General features: G+C 45.8%; 9 protein-coding genes across 10 annotated transcripts; 1 reads left to right on the top strand and 8 right to left on the bottom strand.

Moving 5' to 3' along the window:
* Nucleotides 1-55: 55 nt before the first annotated feature.
* Nucleotides 56-2,803, bottom strand: LOC122619242. Of its 2 annotated transcripts, none has more exons than XM_043796040.1 (6): nucleotides 2,733-2,803; nucleotides 1,471-1,682; nucleotides 921-1,411; nucleotides 668-850; nucleotides 413-596; nucleotides 56-357 (listed from the first exon to the last, which is right to left on the bottom strand). In XM_043796040.1, the coding sequence occupies exons 2-6, from the start codon at nucleotides 1,673-1,675 to the stop codon at nucleotides 170-172; spliced, it is 1,251 nt and encodes a 416-aa protein (XP_043651975.1). In that variant the 5' UTR covers nucleotides 1,676-1,682; nucleotides 2,733-2,803; the 3' UTR covers nucleotides 56-169. The 2 variants fall into 2 exon arrangements, with proteins under 2 accessions (XP_043651975.1, XP_043651976.1); XM_043796041.1 differs by lacking the exon at nucleotides 2,733-2,803 and adding an exon at nucleotides 2,496-2,609.
* Nucleotides 2,804-3,428: 625 nt separating this feature from the next.
* On the bottom strand, nucleotides 3,429-5,060 carry LOC122620969. The gene is made up of 4 exons (XM_043798670.1): nucleotides 4,842-5,060; nucleotides 4,290-4,780; nucleotides 3,850-4,222; nucleotides 3,429-3,784 (listed from the first exon to the last, which is right to left on the bottom strand). Exons 1-4 carry the CDS (start codon nucleotides 5,029-5,031, stop codon nucleotides 3,591-3,593), a joined length of 1,248 nt encoding a protein of 415 aa, XP_043654605.1. The 5' UTR covers nucleotides 5,032-5,060; the 3' UTR covers nucleotides 3,429-3,590.
* A 344-nt stretch (nucleotides 5,061-5,404) lies between these two features.
* On the bottom strand, nucleotides 5,405-7,004 carry LOC122621049. The gene is made up of 4 exons (XM_043798779.1): nucleotides 6,764-7,004; nucleotides 6,223-6,707; nucleotides 5,796-6,162; nucleotides 5,405-5,735 (listed from the first exon to the last, which is right to left on the bottom strand). The coding sequence occupies exons 1-4, from the start codon at nucleotides 6,969-6,971 to the stop codon at nucleotides 5,551-5,553; spliced, it is 1,245 nt and encodes a 414-aa protein (XP_043654714.1). The 5' UTR covers nucleotides 6,972-7,004; the 3' UTR covers nucleotides 5,405-5,550.
* A 466-nt stretch (nucleotides 7,005-7,470) lies between these two features.
* On the bottom strand, nucleotides 7,471-8,997 carry LOC122620932. The gene is made up of 4 exons (XM_043798619.1): nucleotides 8,763-8,997; nucleotides 8,219-8,703; nucleotides 7,795-8,161; nucleotides 7,471-7,737 (listed from the first exon to the last, which is right to left on the bottom strand). The coding sequence occupies exons 1-4, from the start codon at nucleotides 8,968-8,970 to the stop codon at nucleotides 7,553-7,555; spliced, it is 1,245 nt and encodes a 414-aa protein (XP_043654554.1). The 5' UTR covers nucleotides 8,971-8,997; the 3' UTR covers nucleotides 7,471-7,552.
* A 960-nt stretch (nucleotides 8,998-9,957) lies between these two features.
* LOC122620935 lies at nucleotides 9,958-11,570 on the bottom strand. The gene is made up of 4 exons (XM_043798622.1): nucleotides 11,339-11,570; nucleotides 10,789-11,282; nucleotides 10,354-10,720; nucleotides 9,958-10,294 (listed from the first exon to the last, which is right to left on the bottom strand). Exons 1-4 carry the CDS (start codon nucleotides 11,511-11,513, stop codon nucleotides 10,101-10,103), a joined length of 1,230 nt encoding a protein of 409 aa, XP_043654557.1. The 5' UTR covers nucleotides 11,514-11,570; the 3' UTR covers nucleotides 9,958-10,100.
* A 511-nt stretch (nucleotides 11,571-12,081) lies between these two features.
* On the bottom strand, nucleotides 12,082-13,790 carry LOC122620933. Its single transcript, XM_043798620.1, has 4 exons — nucleotides 13,420-13,790; nucleotides 12,862-13,355; nucleotides 12,427-12,793; nucleotides 12,082-12,366 (listed from the first exon to the last, which is right to left on the bottom strand). Exons 1-4 carry the CDS (start codon nucleotides 13,592-13,594, stop codon nucleotides 12,170-12,172), a joined length of 1,233 nt encoding a protein of 410 aa, XP_043654555.1. The 5' UTR covers nucleotides 13,595-13,790; the 3' UTR covers nucleotides 12,082-12,169.
* A 20-nt stretch (nucleotides 13,791-13,810) lies between these two features.
* On the bottom strand, nucleotides 13,811-15,565 carry LOC122620934. Its single transcript, XM_043798621.1, has 5 exons — nucleotides 15,327-15,565; nucleotides 14,776-15,272; nucleotides 14,551-14,725; nucleotides 14,303-14,494; nucleotides 13,811-14,222 (listed from the first exon to the last, which is right to left on the bottom strand). Exons 1-5 carry the CDS (start codon nucleotides 15,499-15,501, stop codon nucleotides 14,032-14,034), a joined length of 1,230 nt encoding a protein of 409 aa, XP_043654556.1. The 5' UTR covers nucleotides 15,502-15,565; the 3' UTR covers nucleotides 13,811-14,031.
* Nucleotides 15,566-15,677: 112 nt separating this feature from the next.
* LOC122620930 (zinc finger protein 271) lies at nucleotides 15,678-19,475 on the bottom strand. The gene is made up of 6 exons (XM_043798616.1): nucleotides 19,286-19,475; nucleotides 18,698-19,203; nucleotides 18,379-18,633; nucleotides 17,380-18,229; nucleotides 16,667-17,215; nucleotides 15,678-16,602 (listed from the first exon to the last, which is right to left on the bottom strand). The coding sequence occupies exons 1-6, from the start codon at nucleotides 19,403-19,405 to the stop codon at nucleotides 16,069-16,071; spliced, it is 2,814 nt and encodes a 937-aa protein (XP_043654551.1). The 5' UTR covers nucleotides 19,406-19,475; the 3' UTR covers nucleotides 15,678-16,068.
* Nucleotides 19,476-19,536: 61 nt separating this feature from the next.
* LOC122620928 (zinc finger protein Xfin) lies at nucleotides 19,537-24,309 on the top strand. The gene is made up of 5 exons (XM_043798614.1): nucleotides 19,537-19,787; nucleotides 19,844-20,154; nucleotides 20,210-20,290; nucleotides 20,343-21,864; nucleotides 21,924-24,309. The coding sequence occupies exons 1-5, from the start codon at nucleotides 19,659-19,661 to the stop codon at nucleotides 24,162-24,164; spliced, it is 4,284 nt and encodes a 1,427-aa protein (XP_043654549.1). The 5' UTR covers nucleotides 19,537-19,658; the 3' UTR covers nucleotides 24,165-24,309.
* Nucleotides 24,310-24,433: the final 124 nt, after the last annotated feature.

Here is a 24,433-nt window from a genome sequence, read left to right as displayed (position 1 = left end):
GGAATTTTTCAAGCATGACGTACAAATTCCATTTTGAAGCGACAGTCAACGTGCATTTAGAATATTATTATCGTTTTATTTGACTTTCGACGCAATTTGTAGATGACGCAATTAAATAGTCATTATTAAAGTACAAATCCATCATTACTGCACAGCATTTTGTAGGTAATCACTTCCAGTCGAGCAGGCCGCGGTTGTCCAACCATGGCAGCACCTCGGTCATCACCTGGACATACTTCGGGTTGGTGAACATGGCGTTCTTCATTTTGGACTCGTCGCTTATGTAGCTTTCCAGATTGGCATCGTTGGTCTTGTCCAGCATGACGACAGGCAGCACCTTGGATACCACCATATAAGCTGTTGATAAATGGTTATGAATGTGCTATCTTTCTGCCGATACTGGACTACTCACCTGCCAATCCGTTGCGGAAAAGGGAAGCATGCAGGTTCTTCAGCTTGGGCAGTGGTCGGTGGTATTGCAGTAGCTTCAGATTCTCGATAAGATTATCGAAGTAGTAGCGCACCAGGTAGTCAAACTTGGCAGTCTTCAGCTCCGGAGCAGCCGAGGACAATATCAAGTAGTACAGATCATTGGCCTGCATATGAGAAGTAGAGAGTAATTATTAAAATGGTATATCCACATGTATCCCATACATGCAGGACTTACCGGACTTCCGTACTTTCCCACTTGAAAGTCCACGAAAAGTGTCTCCTTAATAGTTCCAAATGCGTCGTGTTGGAACATCACGTTATTGGCCCAGCAATCTCCGTGGTTGAGCACGTTGAATTCTCTGGCATTGTATTGCTGATCCTGCAGCAGACGATCCACCAAGTAGTCATCGCTATCAGCCTAAAAAAGTGAAACAAATTGGCAATCGATCAAGTTCAACCTTTGACTCATTTGTGCCACAGATACCCACCAACTTCTCATGGATTTTCTGCGCATTCTTCCACTTCTTGAGCTGGGCCAAAAAGGCGCCAGAGGCATTGAACTCCTGAAGGAGCTGACGATTAGCCTCGCTGAAAACGCCCACGGTGAACTCCTCGCCAAAGAGGCCGTGGTGCTCCACGTAGCAGGCGGATGCCGCATGGAAGGCGGCCAGTTTCTCGAGAACCTTGTGCATTTGATCGAGATCCAGGCCGGCCAGGCGATTGGCGTTCTTGAAGTTCTTGCGATGCAGATCCTCCAGCAAAATGTAGTCCACTCCCAGGTCACGATCCAACTTGAAGGCTTTGGGCGCAAACTGAATGGGTTTGCCGGCATCCGCGTAGAGCTTCTCGAATTTGGGCAGAATGCTATGATACATTTGATCCTCTTTTTGGAAGAGCTTCAACCTGGCCAGGATGGCGGCCATCATTTCGTTGTTGTGCTGCGCCTTCAGAACGAAGGAAAGCTCCTTTGTGCTGTGGTCTGTGAACAATATTTATGCGCTATAGTATTGCTTTATAGATTTATAGATCTGCACTCACCAAACAGCTCCACTTCCACCAGCAAGCGAAGGAACTGTGTAGAGTAGTTATCGCCATCGCTGCTGCCCTTTTGTGGGCTAATCGAGATGATCTTCTCAAAGTCGCCGATCTGGGCCTGAACCGCCTTCTCCAGAGTGATCTTCGACAGCCAAGGTGGAAGATTACTGGCTGGCACCTCACTGTGTCCATTGGTGGCCTCAGACATGATGAATCTGCCATAAAATATATTCAAAATGTTTAGCCAACGCAAACGTAGCACTGATAACAACGAATAAAATGCCTTAACTCCACTGTTAGCATGGTCAACAGGTCGTATACGAAAAGGTTATAAAACTATATCAAACATAGGTGGCGCCACTAATCCATTTTTGCCAGAGGCGCGGAATATTTGAACAATTCAACCCAACCCACTAAGCAAAGAACCTCTCAAGATTTGCGTATTTTTAGAGAATTATATCAAATGGGACCGACTCATTAAGTATCTTGAGATTGCAATAATTATCATAATTGCTGCAGTAAAATTACCCGTTAAGTGCAATAACTTATGAATGATTTCCCTTGATGTTATCTCTGCATAAGTCATTATTACCTCAATATGTGGAACTTTTCTTATTCCACAGTAAGAAAAACAAGTAGGGCTATGACTCAAGCTAATACTCAAAACTGCTTAAGCCACTTTCAAGTGTTTTCTTCCATACTTGAGGGGAATTGCTGCACTACCTGACATTGTTTTTCTTAAGTATACAGTTAAAGCCAAGTTAACTATAATACTAACAATTCAATTGGAAATGCACCCCTTTTAAGACATATATTTTTGGTGGTAGTTTGAGAATCGTGATTGGGCGATTTGTGGTCATTCCAATTCGGGTAATTACCGAACTTTTGTGGGGCTTTTATTGATTAGGCAATTATCAGAATTATCGCAAATTAATGAGCAAAAATCATAAATCAGGTCACATGCCACCGAATGAAACACCTGCTGCGAGTTTTGAGTGCATTACGAAACACGAGTTGGGGCAACCTACCTACTCGAAAAAAATGTTAGTTTTGGATTTTCCACAATTTTCCTTTCTTTCTTCTTTCTCTTCCACTTTCTTTCTTTACAAACTAGTTTCACTTCTAGTCGCTCATTCCACCACAGTAAAAGTCGGAATACTAGATGATAGCCCCATGTGAGCCATGTTTTTATAGCACTTTGTCCCCGATAGTTGTTGGTCAGAACTGGCGGATGGGATCTCTCAGTTCTGGGAATGGCAGCAAACCTTTTTCCTTAATTGGTAAACGGAGCGGGCTAATAGATCGACTGCAACCCGGCCAACTGTCGAGTGGGAAATACGAGTCGCTGTGCTCGGGAAGCGCGATATTGGCCCGATTTGGGTATGGGCAAAGAAATTCCTTATCGCCTACATTCGATTGAAGTTTATTTTGTAATTCAGTTCGCCAAAACCGGCAAAAGAGTGGCAATTGCCGTAGGCGAGAGCGGGTGCGAGATAGAGTGCCAGAGCGAGAGGTGAGTGATATATGATATGGAGACGCAAACACCGTCAATTGTTTGATTGATAACGAATACTGTTTCTTGTTCCCGCTCCTGATTCGACTTCCTTATCGGGATCGGGCACCCAGTTCCTCTTTGCGCTCGCCATTCGCTCTAATTATTTCGTGATTCCTCATTAATTGCTGTTTGCGGGCGTGACATGTGACGGGTAGTTAGACAGTTCACCTGCGATTTCTGCACGAGCACCGCGCACTCAGTAAACAATTATTAGAATATTAGTAATCCTACAAAATACTGGTCTACATGGCCACCATTCGGCCTTTCGAGTACCTTTGATTGGGGTTTAATGGGGCAGTTAAGTATCTTTTATTTTTAGCCATGGTTTACTAGAATAAAGCGGTCAGCTAGTAATTAGAATTTGTAAATATTGTTATTTATTTGTTAAAGTCATCATGGTGTTTATGAGAATGACTCATTGTATAAGTCTTTATTAAGAGCAGTACATTTTATGTGGTATGTTGTTAAAAATCTCAAAATCGATTCTTTCCCAGAGAGCGTTAGGAATCACTTCAGCAGTAGTATTACACTTTCCACATATATATCTAAATCCAAAGTGTGACGTGCACTAGCACTGGAAGGCACCTCGATTGTTCAACCATGTGAGGATGGCACTAACGTGCTTCTTGTAGCGGGCATTGGAGTACATGGCCATCTTGAGGCCATCGCCATTATCCGACTCGGTGACGAAATCGGCCAGATTCGCATCTTCAGTGCGATCGAGCAGCACAGGTGGGCAGAGCATCAGGACGGTGTGATACCCTACGATAGGAAAACAAACCAGAACTTGCTTATCTACAGCTTTGCAGAGCGAGCTTTCCTCTTACCAACTCGGCCATATTTCAGCAGCTGAGTGTGGAGGAACCTCAACGTGGGGGTCTTTGCTGCGGGGTAGTTCAGCAATCTCAAGTGCTCGACCAACTGATCGTGGTAGTACTTGATAAAGTAATCGAACTGACTCAACTGGATTTCGAATTTCGTCGAGCCCAGGAGGAAATAGATCAGATCGTTGGCCACACTCGTCACCTTGGGCAGTTGCAGATCCACGAAATAGGTCTCCACCGGTTCGGGGGATTCGCCATCGTATCTAAACATGATGTTGTTGGTCCAGCAGTCGCCGTGATTCAGGGCATTGAAGTCCTGCGGATCGGGTGTGTTCATGGCATACATAAGGTCGACGATATGGGGCTGTATCTTGTGCTGCACAGATAGATTACATCGTGATTACCCGTGCAAACAATTGGTGCATATAGCTAAAGAAACTTACAACCGCCTCGCTGTACTCCGCGTGACCATCGTAAAGTGGCAGGCACTTGAGGAAGTATTTGCCCAAGGTTTCGGCCACCTGTTCGATGTTCTCCTTCATGGTGTCGGCGTAGGTGGGTTGCAAGTAGTTCTGGGCGTACGGACCCTTCAGATGCAGCCTGGTGGCCGAGACCGCATGCCACTGGGCCATCTTCTTCAGAACACTCTTGGTGTGAACCATGTCTAGGCCCTCCAGGCGATCGACGTTCCTGAAACCCAAAGCGCCAAGATCCTGCAGCAGTACGTACTCGTCGGACGCATCGATTTCATAGGCCTTGGCCCCAAACTTCACCTCCAAGCCCACATCCCTGTACATCTGCTCCAGCTCGGGAACCACCTGCAGGAACACATCGCGTTCCACCGCAAACATGTTGTTCTTCCTCAGAATCTCGCGGTACATCTCGAAATCATGCGGAGTCTTGAGCATGTAGCTCACGTTTTCGATGGTGTGATCTGATGATGAAGTTTTCGATTTGACTTTCCATTGTTTGCCGCAACAGTGACTCACACTCACCCTTCAGTTCGACTTCAAACTTGAGGCGCAGCATAATTGTGGAGTAGTTTTCTCCCGGCTTCAGACCGGCTTCCGGCTTGAAGCTCTTGATTCCGGCATAATTGTCGCCGTAACGCTTACTCAGCACTTCTTCAAATAGGTCCGCTTTCAGCCAGGTGGGCAAAGGCACTGTTCCCGTCTCCTCTGGCATTGTGGACAAACTAAGTGTTTACTTGCCGGCTGGTGCTGCACTAATGTTTTAGCTTTGAACTTTTTCCCTTTGTATCTTTTGTTTGCTACCAAAACAACTGCCGATCCGAAAGCTCCAAAAGCTCCACAGCTGCTCGGCAAACAAAGAGAGTGCCGGCTATATAGAGTTCTCAAAACAACTTGTATACAAAGTCTCAAACGATGCATACAAACCAAAACAAACGTGGGGGTATGCTTATATACATACATACATATATACCCATATAAAGGCTTGTCTGTCATATAGGTGTTTAAAGATAATTAAAATAATTATACGTCAAAATACAATAAAATAATAACTATAGTTATAATTATATTCACATATGAAAGCATCGGGTAAAAATTCCTTTATTATGGCTAGTTAGTTCTACTGCTCTAACGATTAGCGATATTTCAAACAGTTTGGTTTCTATATGCCAATCATACTATTCATATTTCATAGAAGGTATTTATATGATTTAATACTGTGCATTCTAAGTTTCTACTCCATAGCTCCTCGTTGCTGAAGCCATGGCAATAGAACCTCCATATGCTTGCGAAACCTGGGATTTGTGTAGAGCGATTTCTTGAAGGTGCCATCCACATCAGCAAGGACCTTATCGAAATCAGCTCCGTCTGTGGGATCCAGAAGGACATAGGCCAATATAGTTGCGGCGCAGATGAACGCTGAAAATGTTTTCTTCTATAAGAACTGAACTAACGATTGGGCAACGATTGTAAACTCACCCCATCCACTGTATTTGTTGAGAGCGTCGTGAATACTTCGTAAAGTGGGAAGAGTTTTCGAATAACCAAGCAGTTTCAGATGCTTCACCAGTTCGGAGTGGTAAAACCAAATGAAGTAGTCAAACTTTGATGTTTTGATGTCTAGGCTTGTGGAGGACATGAGGAAGTAGTACAGATCCTGTGCCACAGATCCCCACTTGGGAACTTGCAGATCGACAAAATAGGTATCCTGTATCTCGCCTTTCGTATTGTACTGGAACATAATGTTGTTGGCCCAACCATCGCCATGGTTCAACGCAAGGAATTCGTCAGGACTCGGATTGTTCAGTTGGTCAACAATGTCGAAGGTCTTGCCGGAGACAATGCGCTGCAATTGATGATAAGATATGAGATTGGAAGATATGGATATCATACGATAAGTACCCACCAAATCATTTAGATAAGACTCCACACCTTTGCACAGATGGACGTTTTCCAGAAAAACTTTTATACTGCGATTACAGAATGCATCTACGATTTCCTCGTTCTTTAGAAATCCCTTCGTGTACTTCTCCTGATAAGGACCCTTTGTCTCAAATCGTACCGCAGATGCCGCATGCCACTGGGCAAATTTCTTGAGCACGCATTCTGTGTGAGCCAGATCCATTCCTTCAAGGCGATCTATGTTCCTGAAACCGCGTGGCCGGAGGTCCTCCAGCAGGACATAGTAATCGCTGGCCTCTATCTCGTAGAGTTCTGCTCCAAACTTGACCTCCAAGCCCACATCGCGATACAGTTGCTCCAGTTCGGGCACAACTTCCAGATACATTCCACGCTCCACATCGAAGATATCTGTCTTCTCGATTATTTTGCGATACTGCTCGGACTGGTGGGGAGTTTTAAGCATGAATGCCTCGGTTGTTTCAGTGTGATCTGGAGAGTTTACAATACTTTATAATAGATGAACAATATTACGATTAAATACGAACCTTCTTTCTCAACGTCCAGTTCAATTCTTAGCATTATGGTGGCATAGTTCTCGCCAGCAGCGACTCCTGCCTTAGCCCTCAAGGATTTCGTGTTCCTGTAGTCCTTGACCTTCCTTTTAAGCAGATCCTCGAAGGCCTTTGGCACAACCCAATCCGGAATGGCGACCTGCCTTTCGGTAACATCTTCATCCTTCGTCTGGGGAGGCATTTCGAAATAATCTGTTCGACTTGGGCGCACTGACTGGAAGCTTGGAGCACTCGGCGCATCTCTTAAATACTCTCGGGAGAAATTAGCCTTCATGTCAGCGATAAACCTTATCTCTTACCTAACAATCAGTCAACTGTTTTATATTAATTTGCGAGAAGTGACTGTGCTCGAGAGATGCGTCCGGAATCATTAAAACATCCCCCATCCCGCGGATTTGATTCTCATGGTGAGTTCGCAGTTTCCGCGATATTGGTTGGCGCTATATAATATATCTAAGTCTAAAGTAAGACCAAAATGTTTATACTTATAAGTTGTTACTTGGATTTTGTTGGGATTAAATCAAGTAACAACCTTCCAAAACTTATTCCGTCATTTTGAAAAATGATTTCAAAACAGTTCGCGTTTCTAGCAATAAAGCATCTGTTATTCGAGGTCCATATTATGCAAAACAAAGTTTGAGCTTACGAAACCCACGTATAGATAGAAAACACCTTTCGTGTCAAAATATTGAGTTAGAAAAGCTTGCACGCAAGATTCATATAATTTATTTTCAATTAAAATTAGAGCACACTGATTGTTTTTTACTCCATGGCCGCTCGGTGCTGCAGCCAAGGCAATACAACTTCCGCATGTCTGCGGTATCTGGGATTGGTGTAGATGGAGTTCGTAAAGCTGGGATGCTCACTGGAAAGGATTTTATCGAAATCAGCATCATCCGTAGGGTCCAGCAGCACGACTCCCATTACGGACACAGAGCAGATGAAGGCTACAATAAAATTGTATTCATAAGAAGATTATCCAATAGTTAACTACCCTAACTTACCCCATCCACTGTACTTGTTAAGCTCATTGCGAAGGCTCCTTAAAGTCGGCAGCTTCTTTGAGTAATTCAAAAGTTTTAGATGCTTCACCAACTCTGAGTGGTAGAACCAGATGAAGTAGTCGAATTTCGCCGTTTTAATGTCCAGCTTAGTTGAGGAGAGCAAGAAGTAATACAGGTCCTGCGCAACTGATCCCCATTTCGGCAGTTGGAGGTCAACAAAATAGGTATTTGTTATCTCGTTTTTGTCGTTGTACTGGAACATAATGTTGTTGGACCAACCATCGCCATGGTTGAGGGCATTGAACTCGTCGGATTTGGCTTCCTTTAGGTCATCATATACATCAAATAACTTTTTCGAGACGCAGTGCTGTAGTCGGAGATCCGTAAATTAGATTTGCAACTATTTAAATACCGATTTACTCACCAAATCCTCTACGTAATTCGCATGTCCCTCGTACTGATCAATATGTTTCAGCAAAATGTTGGCGCTGCGATCGCAGAAGAAGTTCCTGATTTGTTCCGATTCGAAGAAACCAGGGGTATACTTGGCGTCGTAAGGTCCTTTGAGATCCACGCGAACTGCGGAGGCCGCATGCCATTGGGCGAACTTCCTCAGGACACTTTCGGTGTGGGCCTGATCCAAGCCCTGCAGGCGATCTACATTTCTGAATCCTCGAGGTCTGAGGTCCTCCAAGAGAACATAGTTCTCGCTAACCTTGATGTCGTAGGCCACAGCCCCAAACTTGACCTCCAAGCCCACATCTCGGTACATCTGCTCCAGCTCGGGCACCACTTCCACATACATGCCGCGCTCCACATCGAAGATGTTGGTTTGCTCAAGAAGCTTGCGATACGCCTCAGTGTCGTGGGGAGTTTTCAGCATGAATGCTTTGGTCACTTGCGATTTATCTAAAATGATGGGTTCTTTAGCTTGATTTTCCGAAATATTGATAGCAAATTGAACTCACCCTTCGTTTCCACATCCAGTTCCAGTCTCAGCATAATGGTGGCATAGTTTTCGCCAGCAGCAACTCCCGCCTTGGCCCTCAGGGCCTTCGTCTTCCTATAATCCTTGACATTATCCTTGAGCAGGTCCTCGAAGGCCTCTGGTTTCACCCAGGCCGGAATGGGTACCTCCCTCTCGACAACATTCTCATCCTTTCTCTGGGGTGGCATTTTTGAAATATCTCTACTACACTTGATCGCGCGTACTGAGATCTGGCTATGCAAGTCTCTTCATTTAAATAGGGTGGGTTTTGATCCGAGCTGGGTGAGATAATCATTATCTCGATCCCCACAGACAGTTGTAATTGAAACATGACATTGCAAGTTTCATCAGAAAAAAAAGATGGCGCCGACCATCCCATAAACTCTTATTGGCCGTGACATTGCAAATTAGAATATATATAATGCTTAAAAAGAAAAATTTAAGATTTTATTTAAAAACACTACACACTGTCTGTTCCCAGTCTATATACAAAGACCAGCTAGAACAAACACTGTAAATTACGTGCCTTGCCTAAGCAAACTAATCATAGTGAATTGCCAATAAAGCTGGTGTATAAAAACTACCACCAGCCAACTGTTTTCTCTGTGTATGTGAGCCACATAATCGAGGTAGATAAGTAGCTAGAGCATTTTAATAGAGATACGGCTAATGGCTTTTATTTCGGTTTTGTTTTGCTACCCTGTTCACATGCCTAATATGGCAAATGGGAATCGCTCCCGCAATTTGCTCTTCCGCACTGAGCAGATAGCTTTTCTGATATCAGAGGAGAGCAGTCTTAATTCGTTTTGTTTTGATTCGCTTATTTGTTGATGCCAAAAAAAGGGGTTTCCCAAACATTAAAATCTAATGGCCACGACTTGAATGCTTATAAAGACGGTTTTTCAGATTTCTTTTGCTACGCTGCTCCGTTGAGACCATATATGGAGTAGTACTACTCTTTAAACACAACCAACTGAATGTCAATGAACTTCTTGATAATCTTTATTTCAGCCCGGCATAATAATAATTTAACTAATAATTGAACCACTTTGATAACATCGATTTGAATTAGCATGACGAAATTAGTGAATCAGTCATTTTTAGTAATCGGTTATCATTATCATACGCACATTCCCTCCAAAATTTACCGATTCATTGTGAACTAAGTGAAGTCCTTTATCTTTAAAAGTTCCACGTTTATTAATACACATTGCCATTATCGCACACAGATACTGATAGCTTTTCATACTGCCCCACATGGTTCTGACTCAATATCGATTGTTTATTGTGAAAATTGGAAATCAATTTGTTGGTGGTTCTAGAGCTCCAAGGCGCCACGATTCAACAACCAGGGCATGACAACCTGGATGTGCTTTCGGTACCGGGGACTATTGTAGAGCTGCATCTGGAAGTCCGCTCCTGCTTCGTTGTCACCAAGGAAGTTCTCCAAGCTGGCAGTGTCCGTGGGGTCCAGGAGCACGGCAGACATTACACCAGTAGCGACCGTGTAGCCTGAGGAAATATTTATTATTATCCTCTAATTCTAGAAAAGCACCCACTCAAATGCTTACCAAAATAACCGAACTTGAAGAGCGCCAAATGAATGTCCCGCAGGCTGGGAATGGGCTTGGAGTATTTCAGAATCTTCAGGTGTTCCACCAGATTATCGTGGTAAAACTTGATATAATAATCGAATTTGGCCAGCTTGTCCTCCAGCTTTGTGGAGGAGAGCAAGAAGTAGAGCAGATCCTGTGCCACGGTTCCGTATTTGGGTAGCTGATAGTCGACCAGATACACCTCCTTGATCTTTCCGAAGGCATCGTACTGGAACATAATGTTGTTCGACCAGGAATCGCCGTGGTTCAGAACATTAAATTCCGTTGGCTCGACCTTGGCCAACTCAAAAATCTTATCGACAGCAACAGGTTGCAGCGCTTTCTGATAGAAGAGGGTACCATTAAATGTTTTACGCGACTAATTGGGCGATTGAAGTATTTACTACTTACGACTTTGTCAAAATAGAGCTCGTGACCCTCGTAGGTGGCACAACTTTTGACGAAATTCGCGCCCATTCCCTTCAGCATTTCAGTCATCATGGGCTTGCTTTCCTCCTTGAAGAAGCCATGTAGCAGCATATCGGAGTATGGTCCTTTGGTGGCCACTCGCACGGCAGATGCCGCATGCCACTGGGAAAGCTTTCGCAGGACTCGCTCCGTGTGCGTTTGGTCCAGTCCTTCGAGGCGGTTGGCATTCTTGAACCCCTTCAGTCCCAAGTCCTCCAGGGCCACGTAGTCGGTTTTGGCGTTTTTGAGATCGTAGCTTTTGGCGCCGAAAGTGATGTCCACTCCCACGGCTTTGTAAATGGCCTCCAGTTCCGGCACGACCTCGTTGTACATGGTACGCTCGATGTCGAAGATGTTGGTTCGTTTCATCATCTCTTGGAAAAATTCCAGTTGGTGGGGCAACTTCAGCATGTAGGATATTGATTTCGATTTGCCATCTACAATTGGCAAATGAGACAGTGTTCTTGCACTTAGATTGCCCCTAGTTACTTACCTTGCAACTCAACTTCGATCTTGACTCGCAGCATTATGGTGGCATAATTTTCACCTGCAGCAGATCCAATGTCCGCCTTAAAGTTCTTGACTTTTGAGTATCCGCTCACAGTTGCCTTGAGCACATCTTCAAATATTTCTGCAGTTACCCAATCGGGAATTTTGCTGGCCGCCATTGTAGATAATAGTTGCTTTGTACTCAGAAGCGGAAAACAAGTATACGCCCCGTTGCTCTGCAGTTACTGCACTGAGAACAGGCAGGGAGGATCAGTAGTTTTATATCGTGGGGGAGCTTTCCTAACTCAGTTCGTAGAACAAGTGGGCTTTTCACAGTCTGCCGTACAAGCTTTTCTGAGTAAACTTGAGTTAATTATCTATCGGACAAGTTTTTGTCTATTACACTTTAGGTCGTTATGGGTACATAAGCATATTACATGCATGTACATGGCTTAAGCTATATATCACTAGTATAACAATGTTTCTAGGCGATGACCAGATGAATTGAACATATCTGTGTCCCATATTTGAGGTAGAGCTTAAATCACATGGGACGTTATAAGAACCTTAGTTCAATGGTTGACCAAATTATGGACACTAACTCCTCTTATCGCAGAAATATAGCAGTAAGCATGTTTGCAGCCATTTACAATTAGTGCATTTTAATATCAATTTTAAAAGCACTTTAATATTTTTGAAGAACTTATATTTTGTTTATTTTAATACATTTACAATACTTTAAGCGTATGCTGCACCGAGTTTAGTAAGCGGAATAAAGTGGTTTTTCGAACCAAGCCAGGAGTGTCGTCGAGTTGTATGATGGAATCATTAGTTCCTAGTTGACATCTAGGGCACCTCGATTGAGCAGCCAGGGGAGGATGACCTGCATGTGCTTCCGGTAGCGGGGATTATTGTACATTTTCGTCTGGAAGTCCACTCCCTCGGCGGAATCGCCAACGAAGTTCTCCAAACTGGCGTTTTCAGTTGGATCTAAGAGAACGGCTGCCATTACACCTGTGGCCACGGTGTATGCTGAAAAATTATAAATACATGGTGTAAATATATTCTACAATTCTGGTCAATTATGCATACCAAAAGTTCCGTACTTGAGCAGAGACTTATGGATACCTCGCAGGCTTGGCAATGGTTTGGAGTATTTGAGGATTTTCAGGTGCTCCACTAGGTTATCATGGTACACCTTGATGTAGTAATCGAACTTGCTCAGCTTATCCTCCAGCTTTGTGGAAGAAATCAGGAAGTAGAACAGGTCCTGCGCAACAGTGCCGTACTTGGAGACCTGAAAGTCGACCATGTACACCTCCTTGATTTGGCCAGACTCATCGTACTGGAACATTATGTTGTTGGACCACGAATCGCCGTGGTTCAGGGCATTGAACTCTGTAGGATCAATTACGCACATCTTGAACAACTCGTCTACAACCGCGGGCTTAAGAGCTTTCTAATGGGATTTGGTAAAAGAAAGTTCGTAAACTTTATTTTAATAGCGCAATTTGGGCTAAAACTTACGACTTTTTCTATGTAGGCCTCGTTGCCTTCGTAGGTGGCACAGCATCTGAGAAACACCTGTCCCATGCCGTCCGTCATGTCGTTCATCATCGCCCTGTTTTCCTCCTTGAAGAATCCTTGCAGCACGATTTCCGGATACTGCCCCTTGGTGGCCACCCTTACGGCCGTTGCAGCATGCCACTGGGCCAACTTCCGGAGAACCCGCTCCGTGTGCGCCTGGTCGAGGCCCTCGAGGCGGTTGGCGTTCTTGAATCCTTTGATGCACAGATCCTCCAGCGCTATGTGCTCGGTCTGGGCATTCTTCAGCTCGTAGCTTTTGGCTCCGAACGTGACCTCCACACCGGCCGCCTTATACAGAGCCTCCATCTCCGGAACCACCAGGTTGTACATGGTGCGTTCGATTTCGAAGATGTCGGTGTGCTTCATCATTTCTTTGTAGCTCTCCAGCTGATGTGGCAACTTGACCATGTAGGACACCTCTTTGGTGGTGCCATCTGGAAGGCAGGAATCCGAGGTCAACAGTGCTCCCCTGCCAGTCCACCCAACCAACCAACTCACCCTGGAGCTCCACTTCGATGTTTACTCGCAACATAACAGTGGCGTAGTTGTCACCTGCCGCGGATCCAATTTCCGGTTTGAAATGTCTCACTTTCGAGTAACCATCCACACTCGATTTGAGAACATCTTCAAACAGTTCAGCGGTGACCCAATCGGGTATTTTGCCAGCTGTCATTATAGATAATCGGGATTACTATTTGGAAATCGACGAAAAAACACGTATACGTCCAGTTTGACGGTCTTGCGTAGACTGATGAAAACTGAGCATTAGATTCTAAATATCAGTGGAGCTTTCTAATTTCGCAGTGCTCGGCCGTCTTCTCTCGATCGTCTCTGAAAAGCTCTGCGAATAGCATTTTAAATATTTCGGCAGCAGAAAGAGCGTTTTGCCTTTGTTTATGTCACAATGTAATTCTTTATATCGAGCCTGCATATAAATTATAAGTAAAACTATAAAAATTTATTAATAAAAAGCTCTCTCATAAGCTTATTTACTAACATTTTAAGGTAGCATTTGAGCTACTTTGTGCACAAGTTGTTTGTCTTAATTGAATAGAATACTTGTATTGCACTATGCGTTCTCTTGAAACCTGTTTATCCATTGCACGCCGTCTACCTTATGTAACCCCGGTTAATGAGCCATGGCAAAATGGCTTTTATCTGATCCACGTAAGCCGGCAGGAGGAACATCTTGCGCTTGAACGCGATCGCCTCCTCCGAGTTTCCCATTATATTGCCTATATGCGAACCAACATCGGGCGGGAGCAGAACTATGGGCAGCATTCGCTGGGCGCATATAAAAGCTGCAAGTGGATGAGGTTTCAACTTATAAGTATAGGTTCTGTAGAACGCCTCTGAAAGAAGCTTCGGATAGCGACCTTACCCCAGAGACTATATCGGTGTAGATGGGCGTGGAACTGAGCCAGTGTCGGTGCATTCCGATTGTAATCGAGCATGGCGAGGTGTTCCACTAGCTGCTGGTGATAATACTCTATGAAATAGTCGAATTTTTCCAGCTTGATCGAAAACTTCGGCGAGGTCATCAGCATGCACAGAAGATCTTGGGCGGGTGTGCCTGAAAGGGAGTTTAATCATGAACAAGTCATCTTTAGGAGCTATTCCTTTGGTTACCATATTTAGGCAGCTGAAAGTCCACAAAGCACACGTCCTCCACCTCTGAGGCGTTCTTGTACTTGAACATAAAGTTGTTGCACCAAAAATCTCCGTGGTTTAACACACTCAATTCCAGAGGATCGTTCTTGCCAAACTCAATATTCAGATCCGTCAATTGGGAAGTGTAGTCGCTCTGAATAAAAAGTATTACAATGTATATAAACTAAAGTAAAGTAATCTCACTATGAGTACGAGCTGTCCTGGCTCCAGATTATATTGCTGCATACACTCCAGGAAGGGCATACAGAAATTGATGTTGAATTCATCAAGTAATTTCTGGTGCTCAGTGGTAAAGTAACTCTTCCGAATGTCCTTCTCGTATTCCCCCAGCTCGACTACTCGTTTTGCAGAGGCTGCATGCCACTGGGCCAGCTTCTTGAGGACCGCCTCCACTTCAAACTGCTCCAATCCCTGGGTCCGGTCGGCATTCCTATAGCCCTTCTGTCGCAGATCCTCCAGCAGAATGTAGTCGCTTTTTATCGGCTCACCCGGAAACCTCAAATGCACAGGCTTGAATTTCGGTGAGATGGAAGTATTCTTGGCATACAAGTCCTCCAATTCGGGTATCAGATGATCGTACATGTCTTGTTCGGCATCGAACATGTCGTGGAAGTCGTTTTCCTGATCTTCCGGTACCAAGGGAATCTTCAGTATGTAGCTAATATCTTCTAAGCTATCATCTGAATATTGTGTCGTGCATTATTGGAAGAGATATTTTTGAGGCAGCCGCTCACCTTTCAGCTGCATTTCAATTTGTATTCGCAGCACGATCGTCAAATAATTTTCGCCTTTGCTAATCGCCGATGTTGGAACAAATTGAACTATCGCCTTGAAGTTTGGATTACTCTGTTCCAGCAAGCTGCTGAAACGCTCCTTGGTCACCCACTTTGGAGTTGGCTGGTCAGTCATTTTAAATTTGTTTAGATGCGCTAGCGTCTGATATTAACGCCCTCCAAGTAGTTACTGCACAACAAAATGCTTTGATGAATAAAAGCTTGATATATTATTCTCTTAAATTCCGTGACATCATACTTTGTTTGGAAGATACTGAACTTTTAAGAGAGGGAATTGCATTTGGAATTCGAATTTCTAATCATCTGGCTAAGATCGTGGTCTTCGCTTCACACTTTATACATGTTTATACAGGTTATTAAAAATACGCTTAGCTAAGAGATCTTAATATTAAGATAATTAATTTATGTTAATTAAACCCACTCTAGGACAACTAACAATTCCCTTTCATTCACACAGTATTGCTTGATGTACTGAAAAATCTTTTATAAAGTAATTTCCTCATAGGCTGCACTAAACTCAATGTTCTATAGGATGTGGTGTTTGATTAGTTAAATCAACATCCTCCACCTTTGAAGCATTCTTATACTTATGAATAGAACATTTGCAGTCAAAAGTATTAAATTTAAATAAAATCAATCTATATTACGCCTTATTATTAGGTTAGTCTCAAAACTCATGACTTTACGACTTGACGTTGTGCATGAACACGTGCCGCCTTAGTTTGTCTGGTCGTGCGAAGTCCTTGGCGCAAAAGGTGCATTGGTAGGGTCGTTCGCCAGTGTGCTTCCGGCGGTGCACCTTCAACTCGTAGTGGACGGTAAAGCGCATGTCGCAGAGATCGCACTTGAAGGGCTTCTCGCCCATGTGGCGCCGCATGTGGATGTTAAGTTTGTTGGGGGTCAGCGACTCCAGGCCGCACAGCGAGCAGAGATACTTCTTTCCTGGGTTTTTCTTGGCCACGTGCATGTCCCGTATGTGCTTATCCAGGCTGGGCTGAACGACAAAGGAACGCCAGCAATGGGGGCACTGGTAGCGGAAGCGCCTCTTCCTCCTCAGCGGTGGCTGCTGTTCCGGAACAGCGGGTTGCTTGGAATGCTGGGTGGCAAGGTGCTGGGCCAAGTTCTCCTCCCACATGAACTTGTAGCCACAGCGCGTGCAGACAAACTTCTTCTCTGTGTTCATACACTGTGTGCGCAGATGCTGATGCAGCATGTTCTGAGAGTAGATTAAAGCAAACGAATTGAACACATATCCACAATGAAATGAATAGGACATTTACCTTATCCACCGTCTTAAAAATGCAGTGCTCGCAGCTATGTGGCAGTTTATCAAAGCTATGGAGCGAGTACTGATGCTCACTCATCTCCCGTCGGCGCCGGAAGTTCAGATCACAAAGGTCGCAAGTGTACGTCCTGCCCGCTGTTTCCTCATCACTGTCGTCCGTATCATCCAGCAGAAGCTCAAAGCCAGTTGCTGTGCTGATCATGTATGCCGACGGTTGGTTGCTGTGGCCCTGCATGGATATGTGCCTTCGCAGGTCCGCCACGCTGACAAACTGGATGTCACAAATCTTGCACTGTACGCTTTTCGGTCCCGCCGGTTTCGACGCATCCGCTAGCAAGGTTTCGGCCAGGGGCAGGTCCTGACCAGTGAATCCGTGTCTCTGTAAATGCTTGTACAGCAGGGCAGGTCGGTAGAAGGTACGCGTGCACCAGCGGCAGGGAAGGAGCTGCATGTTACTATCCCGATGCATCATAAGCTTATGCTTGGTCACGGCGCTCTTGTCTTGGAAGCTCCGAGAGCACTGGTCGCACGGATACGATTCTTGCTGAAAGCATACAGAATAGTAAAATAAGTTTGGTTTAAACTAACCCAGACACAATTAATTCGCAAAAATAAATAATAATAAGATAATTAATGAACAAAATAACTTAAAATGAATGTAAGTTATCCAACTAAAAAAAAGAACTGCCGATCTACAGATTCCCTCACCTTGCTCTTGTGTTCGACTAGATGTGCACGCAGATTGCGACGCCAAAAGAATCGCTGGGGGCACTTGTCGCACATAAAGCGCTTTAAAGTGTTTTGGCACAATTGACTGGTGTGGTGCTCCAGGAGCTGGAGATTGAGGAACCGCGAGTCGCAGCGCTGGCAGGCATGAGGGGCGTCTAGCCAGGTGTGTTCCGATTGGTGGTGCTGGTGAAGCAGGTACTTGCGCGGCCACCTAGCCTCCGGGGAGTCGCACAATTCGCAGGAATAACTTCGTCGGATGACGACATCGTCGTCGCCATCGCCATCGCTGTCCGTGTCGGAACTATCCAGGGTCATTTCATAACGCGCTTGATTCGTGATGGAGTAGTAGCGACCATACACGCCCATCCTGAGATCTCTAAATATACGCCGCTTTAAGCCTTCTGCCGTGGACTCAACGGCTGTTTTGAAAAATCCTTCCGCAATGCGCTCGATGGGTTCACCATGCGCCTCGAAGTCAAAATCAGTGGGATGATTCTGTAGATGATTCCTTAGCTCCCGCAGTTTTGTAAACCGTCGCAAGCATATCATGCACTTGATTTCCTTGGCTCCATTTGGCTCGCTGCGATGGAAGTCGAACCCGTCGACTCGTCGATTGATTCTAGATGGCTTCGCGGCTGATGCACTTGCTGAGGCGGATGTGGAAGCCAGTGGGCGATCGTCCTCGTCGTCCGACTGCTTGTCTGACTGCCTGTCCAAGTGCTCTTTGTGCTTGTGCTTGATCAAGCTGACTATGTACTTGTAGGTTTTACTGCACTGATCGCACTTGTAGTAGCTATCCTCACCACTGCGGCCATCCTCATCTGAGAGTCTGGAAAAAATAATGGTACAAATGTCAATTTGGTAAATGGACTACGAAATAATTATTAGACACATTTTGCGATACAAAAGACTTCCGCTTGTGGGGAATTGATTGGATATTTTCGGCACCCGCATAGTGAATAATAAAAATAAACTCACTCCACTGTCTTGATGATGCTGTGTACCAGGGAGTCGTTGTTGGTTCGGCTTCGATGAGTGCTTGTTTCAGAGGTGGATGCTGGACTGGATGGACTGGCATCTTCGGGCACAGTTGACGGCCTTCCGGGCATCTTTTTGGACATTTTGGTGGGCAGAAGACTGGTTCCGTGCTCGTTGTGTTTGTGCTTCACCAGCGCCATCACGTACTTGTAGGTCTTGTCGCACAGATCGCACTTGTAATAGTCTTCTTCATAGCTGTCGAAAGAAAACATATGTAACTTTAAGATGGCAATCAAGCTAGTATAGAGTTGTATCCTACTTTTCTCCGTTTTTGCCCAGAATGCCGTGGTCCCTCTGCTTGTGGCGATACAGATTGGTAACATATCTAAAGGCCTTGTTGCACAGCTCGCAAACATTTTGCTTCGGCGTGTCAGAGCCACAGACCGAGGCGGCCATCTTACGCTGCCGCAGAGGCACATCATCCAGGTCGTCGTCATCTGAATCGCTAAAGTGTACGATGCTCCGTTTGACGATGCGCGGTCGCACTAAAGGATCTACCTTGGGCGCCGGTTGCGTTGGAGCCAGTTCCTCCGTCTTGATGGTCACACCCTCTATTTCGAACAGGTTGATGGGTTTCTCGCGCAGGCACTCCAAGGCTCCAATGCCCTCCATCTCGTCATCCCCATTCACCGAATCCCCGATTTTCCGCATCCACAGCTCGTGAGTTTGGCGTGCCTGCAGCACAAAATCGTAGGTGTTCTCCAGCTTCTCGGCACACGCGTTGCACAGCCACTGCGGAAACTTCTCAGCTTGTGCCATGGCCACCTTTAGGTATAATTTTTATCATTTAAAGTGAATTAGCATAGATGCGGGCGCCAATTGGATGACAAAAGGACAATTGACCCACCTCGATTCGCGTTAGCTCGACCAGCAGCTGGACGAAGGTCTTCTCCGCGTACTTCTCCACGGGCGTTTCAATCCAGTAGCGTCCGTCGTCGCAGCCACATACTCTGCACGTCCTGGTCATCTCCTAACACATTTAACTAGTTTTTTTGCTTAAAAGTTCAAATAGCAAAAAGTGTCTGTCCTGCCAACTGATAAAAACAGCTGAGTGAGTAGTGCTGGAAAACACGGCTTGCATTGCGAAACAGCTGTTCGCGTGCAACGGTCACTCTACAAAAGGGCTCTTGTTGCATTTATAAGTTTTAATTTGTTTTTTAGTGATTTTCATAAACATTCTGGTCGAAAATCATGAGCTAAGTGAGCTCACTGCGGCAAAAATGCTTCCGTCGGATATTTGCCGCACCTGTGCGGCGCAGAACAACCAACTGCTGCCCCTGTCCACTTGCCTGGACAGAGACGCCTCCAAAAGCTACTATGCGGTGCTCCAGGAATTGACGCAAATTGATGTGAGTTAACCTAAGTGAGTCCTAAACCCTGTTACAATCCCGATTCTTGCACCCAGCTGGAGAGCTCCGATGACAACCTGCCGCAACATCTGTGCACCGAGTGCTGGACGCGAATGGAAGGTGCCTACGCCTTTGTGCAGCAGGCCAGAAAAGTCAATGGAGAGCTGCTGGCGCGGATAAGGGAATGTTTGGATGAAATGCCCATTGATATTCCCGCGGAGCAGAACATTAAAACGGAAGTGGACCTCGACGAAGGCGGCAACAAGTCCGGAGTGGAGGTGGACGCCACCGAAGCGGCTTTGGAACTGAAGTGGCAGCCGGAGAGTGACAGCGATCAGGAATTTTGTGCTGCGCCGGAAAGTGATGAGTAAGTGTACTCCAAAGTTAACTGCCTACCAGTATGACATTCGTTTTCCTTAAAGAGATGAAGTGGAAAAGAAGTCCTATCATCTGCGTCGAAGCTCCCGAAAACTAAAGCAACCAGTGGAAAGCGAAAATGAGGAGTAAGTGAAGTGCAACAGTATTCTAAAATCTAATCGTGTTTTTCCCTCCTAGATGTAAGCCATCTGAAGAACCATCGCCTGTTAAGCGCCGTCGAGGTCGTCCACCTGGTCCAGCGAAAAGCCAGGCAATGACCACTGATGGCCGCCACGCATGTGAGGTGTGCGGAAAGACATTCTCTTGGTACCGCGACATGCAGCGCCACGCCAGGATCCACTTCGAGAACGCTTCCTACGTGTGCGATTCCTGTGGCAAGGGATTTCTGCGCAAGGACAAGTACATATTCCATCTAAGATGCCACAAGAAGCGGGAGGCGAAATGGAAGGCTCTCCAGCTCGGAAAAGAGTGGCGTTTTGCTGAGCGTCTCTACAGCTCAGGGAGGTTGAAAAGAGTCGAGTGTAAGCTATGCGGGTCGATTTGCCAACGAATGGAGGAGCTTAGAACTCACCTAAGGAGTCATGCAGATGTGGAGACCTTAGCCAAGTTGAGAAGGGATAGTGACGTGGTAAGGGAGCATTTTCCTGGCTTGCCTTGTGACTTGGACCATATTAGGCAACAGATCTGCGGTGACATAGCAGAAGGCCATTTAGAGAAGTATGCATGTGTTGTGAATTTCCACGGATACGAGCTGGGACTCAGTGATTCCGATGAGGAGTGTGACAGCAAAGAGTCTAAATACCACTGCTTGGTGTGCAATATGTCTTTCAACCGCAAACATCGTCTGATGAGACACACCCTGGAGGACCACTCCCAATCTGCTACAACGCTGCCTTGGCAGCGCTGCAGTTCCTGTAAAGTTGGTTTCCTATGCCTAACGATCTACAACAAACATTTGAACACGCATTGCCACAGCAAAATACGTAGATATCGCTGCCGTAAATGTTCCGGGAGGTTTATGTGGCCGGAAAACCTCCAAAGACACGCGTGCTCGCACCACGAGGAGAAACCGATTGCCAGCCAAATAATGTGCTCCTTGTGCGAAACCTCGCTAACTAGCTTATCGCAACTTCGTCTTCACCTAATCACACACCAACATGATTTGAATGGCATTAATCCGGAGTACAATTCCATGTTCTTTCGGTCGTTTTATCCTGACGGATTGAAGTGCAGTATCTCGGATCTTGCTGTGCGTATAGCTGAGGATTTCGAGGTTCAGGACTTTGATCGCTATTATAATGCTAGCACCGAAAGTGGACAGGAGCTCGATCTTTTTGAATCCGAATCAGAGTTGAGCGACGAGGAAACATCAAAACCATCGCACATCTGTCTTTTATGTGGAGAAGTTTCGAGTTCACTGACGATCCTAATGCAGCACCAAATAAGCGCACATTCCGATGGGGTGACTGAGCTTCCTTGTCACTGCGAGTACTGTGGATCTGGCTTCGTAAGCAAAGCCCTTCTGCAACAACACCGTAGACACCGCTGCGAAAAGAAGCACTCCCGATTTCACTGCCGAGTATGCAATATCCGGTTTATATGGGAGTCGAACTATGAGAAACACCAACTGACTCACCATAACAAAACAAAAGATGGAGAAGAAGAACCCACAAAGTTGAAGTGCGACCAGTGCGAAAAGGTAAAATATATATATTCTTTCAAAATTAGCCATAATTATCCTGACAACTTATTTTGTAGGTATTCATCTGGCACAAAGATCTCAATCGTCACAAACGACTGCATCAACCTCAGTCGGCTGCCCAGTTTGACTGTCCCCATTGCCATCGTAGGTTCCACCGCAAGGATGGCTTAAAGTCCCACTTAAAAGTGCACGCGGGAAATTCAGATTACGTAAATAATCAGCCTGTCGTACCTGACGTTAACCAGGAAATGACTCTGGCCCGGCTAAGTCGTCCTCATGGTTGCAAGCTGATTCAGTGCATGATCTGCCTCTCGCGTCACTCAAAGATCAGTGATCTCAGGGGTCACATAAGTTCCCATCAATACGAACTGAGTTTTACCGAAGACAGAGATATTCCAAGTGCCTCGAGAGCCTTTTACCCGGATCTGGAAAATACCTTAGAAAAAGATGAACTGGCCGAAAGGATTATGGCTGATGTGCAAAAGCAATTTGACTTAGACCGCTTTAGTTCCATCACAAACGAGGCCGGCCTGGAGCTGAATCTTGATAGCAGCGAAACTGATACTGAGGCCGAGCAGGAGGAGGATCAGTCATCTCCAAACTATCCTTGCAACCTCTGTACGGCGGTTGTAAAGAGGAAGCATCAGCTGTATGCCCACCAACTGGAGGAGCACAAGTGGGAGGAGGCGCTCCTCGTATGTTCCAACTGCCAGGCTAGATTTGTCAATGAATCTTTGTTCGATCACCACTCCAGAACCCTTTGCCACAATTCGCAAAAGCTCTTCCAGTGCCGCAAATGTCCGCTTCGTTTCCGCTGGCGGGACAATCTGAAGCTCCACATGGAAGTATTCCATCAGCTAGATGAGCTTGCAATCCAGGATGATTCGCCCAAAGCAGATGGCGATCTGCAGTGCGGAAAGTGTCAGCGCAGTTTTAGGATGCAAAAAGATCTCACGCGCCATACTTTAATGCACGGTCAGGAATCAAACATCTTCCGATGCCGTTGGTGTGCACGTCGCTTTTATCGCAAAGCCAATCTTTTACAGCATATCGCGCGTCATGGGATAAGTGTTAACCAGTTGCCTTATGCTGAAGCTATACTAGACTCATATGTGAATCCTGGAGGAAGGAAAAAGGTGGAGTGCCGAGTGTGCAACGTGAGCTTTCCCACCATCGCGGCTTTGCGACTGCATCTGGAAACCATGCCCGCCGGTAGTCACCATGACTACTCCTCGCTTCAAAACTACTCGATTACCAACCAAATGGGTTTCGAGATGGATTTGGATGATTCCGAGACTGATGATGATGAGGCTAGGACGCACACAAAACCACCAGGAGCCCCTGCCTCCTATACTTGCAATATGTGCCAACTAAGGTGTTTGCGGAAATTCGAGTTGTATCAACACCAGCAGGCTATGCACCGGATGGAGAAGATCTCCGACGGCTGTGATAGTTGCTTATTCAAGAGCGTCTGTCCGGAAATTATTTCCCACCACAAAAGAACTCAGTGCGAAAACCGGGAAAAGCAGTTCACATGCACACGCTGCGGCTACAAGTTCATGTGGGAGTCAAACCTATTGCAGCACATGGAGTTGCAGCATGAAAAGCCCGGGGAGCAGGAGCTGGATGAATCGAAGGAAGCGTCTGGTGACGAGCCCAAAGCCGAGGGCCAGGTCTTTCAGTGTGGTTTGTGTACCAGGAAGTACAACCGCAAAGATCGGCTAAGTGCGCACTTGAAAAAGTTCCATGGGCCCGACTGCAAACCGAATCCAGCGAAGACTTCAAACAGACCGATATCCCCTAAGGAACCAAAGCGGTTCTTGTGTGCTTTCTGCGGCAAGGCGGTCAGCTCTTCCTCCAACTTAATCATCCACATGCGTCGCCATACCGGTGAGAAGCCCTTCAAGTGCGAGTACTGCACCATGGCCTTCCCCCGATCCTCTGATCTCCAGTGCCACCGACGGACGCACACCGGCGAACGTCCACACGTATGCACAGTATGTCAAAAGGGATTCGCTCGCTCCTACAAGCTGCAGCAGCACATGCGAATCCACAGCGGGGAGAGGCCCTACAAGTGCACCTACTGCGAGAAGAGCTTCACGCAATCCAACGACCTGACCCTGCACATCCGACGGCACACTGGCGAGCGTCCCTACCAATGTGGCGTCTGCGGAGAGCGCTTTATCCAGGGCACTGCTCTGAAGAACCATCGCATGCAGCAGAGCCACTACGAGGAGGGTCAGGAATCAGGACAGGAGCCCGCTAGGCGCACGGTTCTAGAGCAGTTTACTCTATGAAATAGACAACAGGAGAACTACCTATTTTGTTAAGCGATGATATAAGACAGATAACGCGGTATTAACATACACATTTTAGTTTTTATGATGTTTTTAAACATTTTATACATTTATTTTGTTAATGTAAAGATGAAAATAAAATAACTAGGGCTTTAATAAAAAATGATCAAAAATTAATGATCCCGCTAACCACCCCGTCTTTCAAACTCCTCGGGGGTTGTTTTAAGTGCTAGTTCCAGCTGCTTGCCACACTCGATACTAATCGCCCG

The sequence above is a fragment of the Drosophila teissieri genome, chromosome 3R (genome assembly GCF_016746235.2).
Source record: "Drosophila teissieri strain GT53w chromosome 3R, Prin_Dtei_1.1, whole genome shotgun sequence".
Classification (NCBI taxonomy): domain Eukaryota; kingdom Metazoa; phylum Arthropoda; class Insecta; order Diptera; family Drosophilidae; genus Drosophila; species Drosophila teissieri.
The sequence above is the reverse complement of the archived record's forward strand: the minus strand, read 5'-3'. Positions and strand labels throughout refer to the sequence as shown.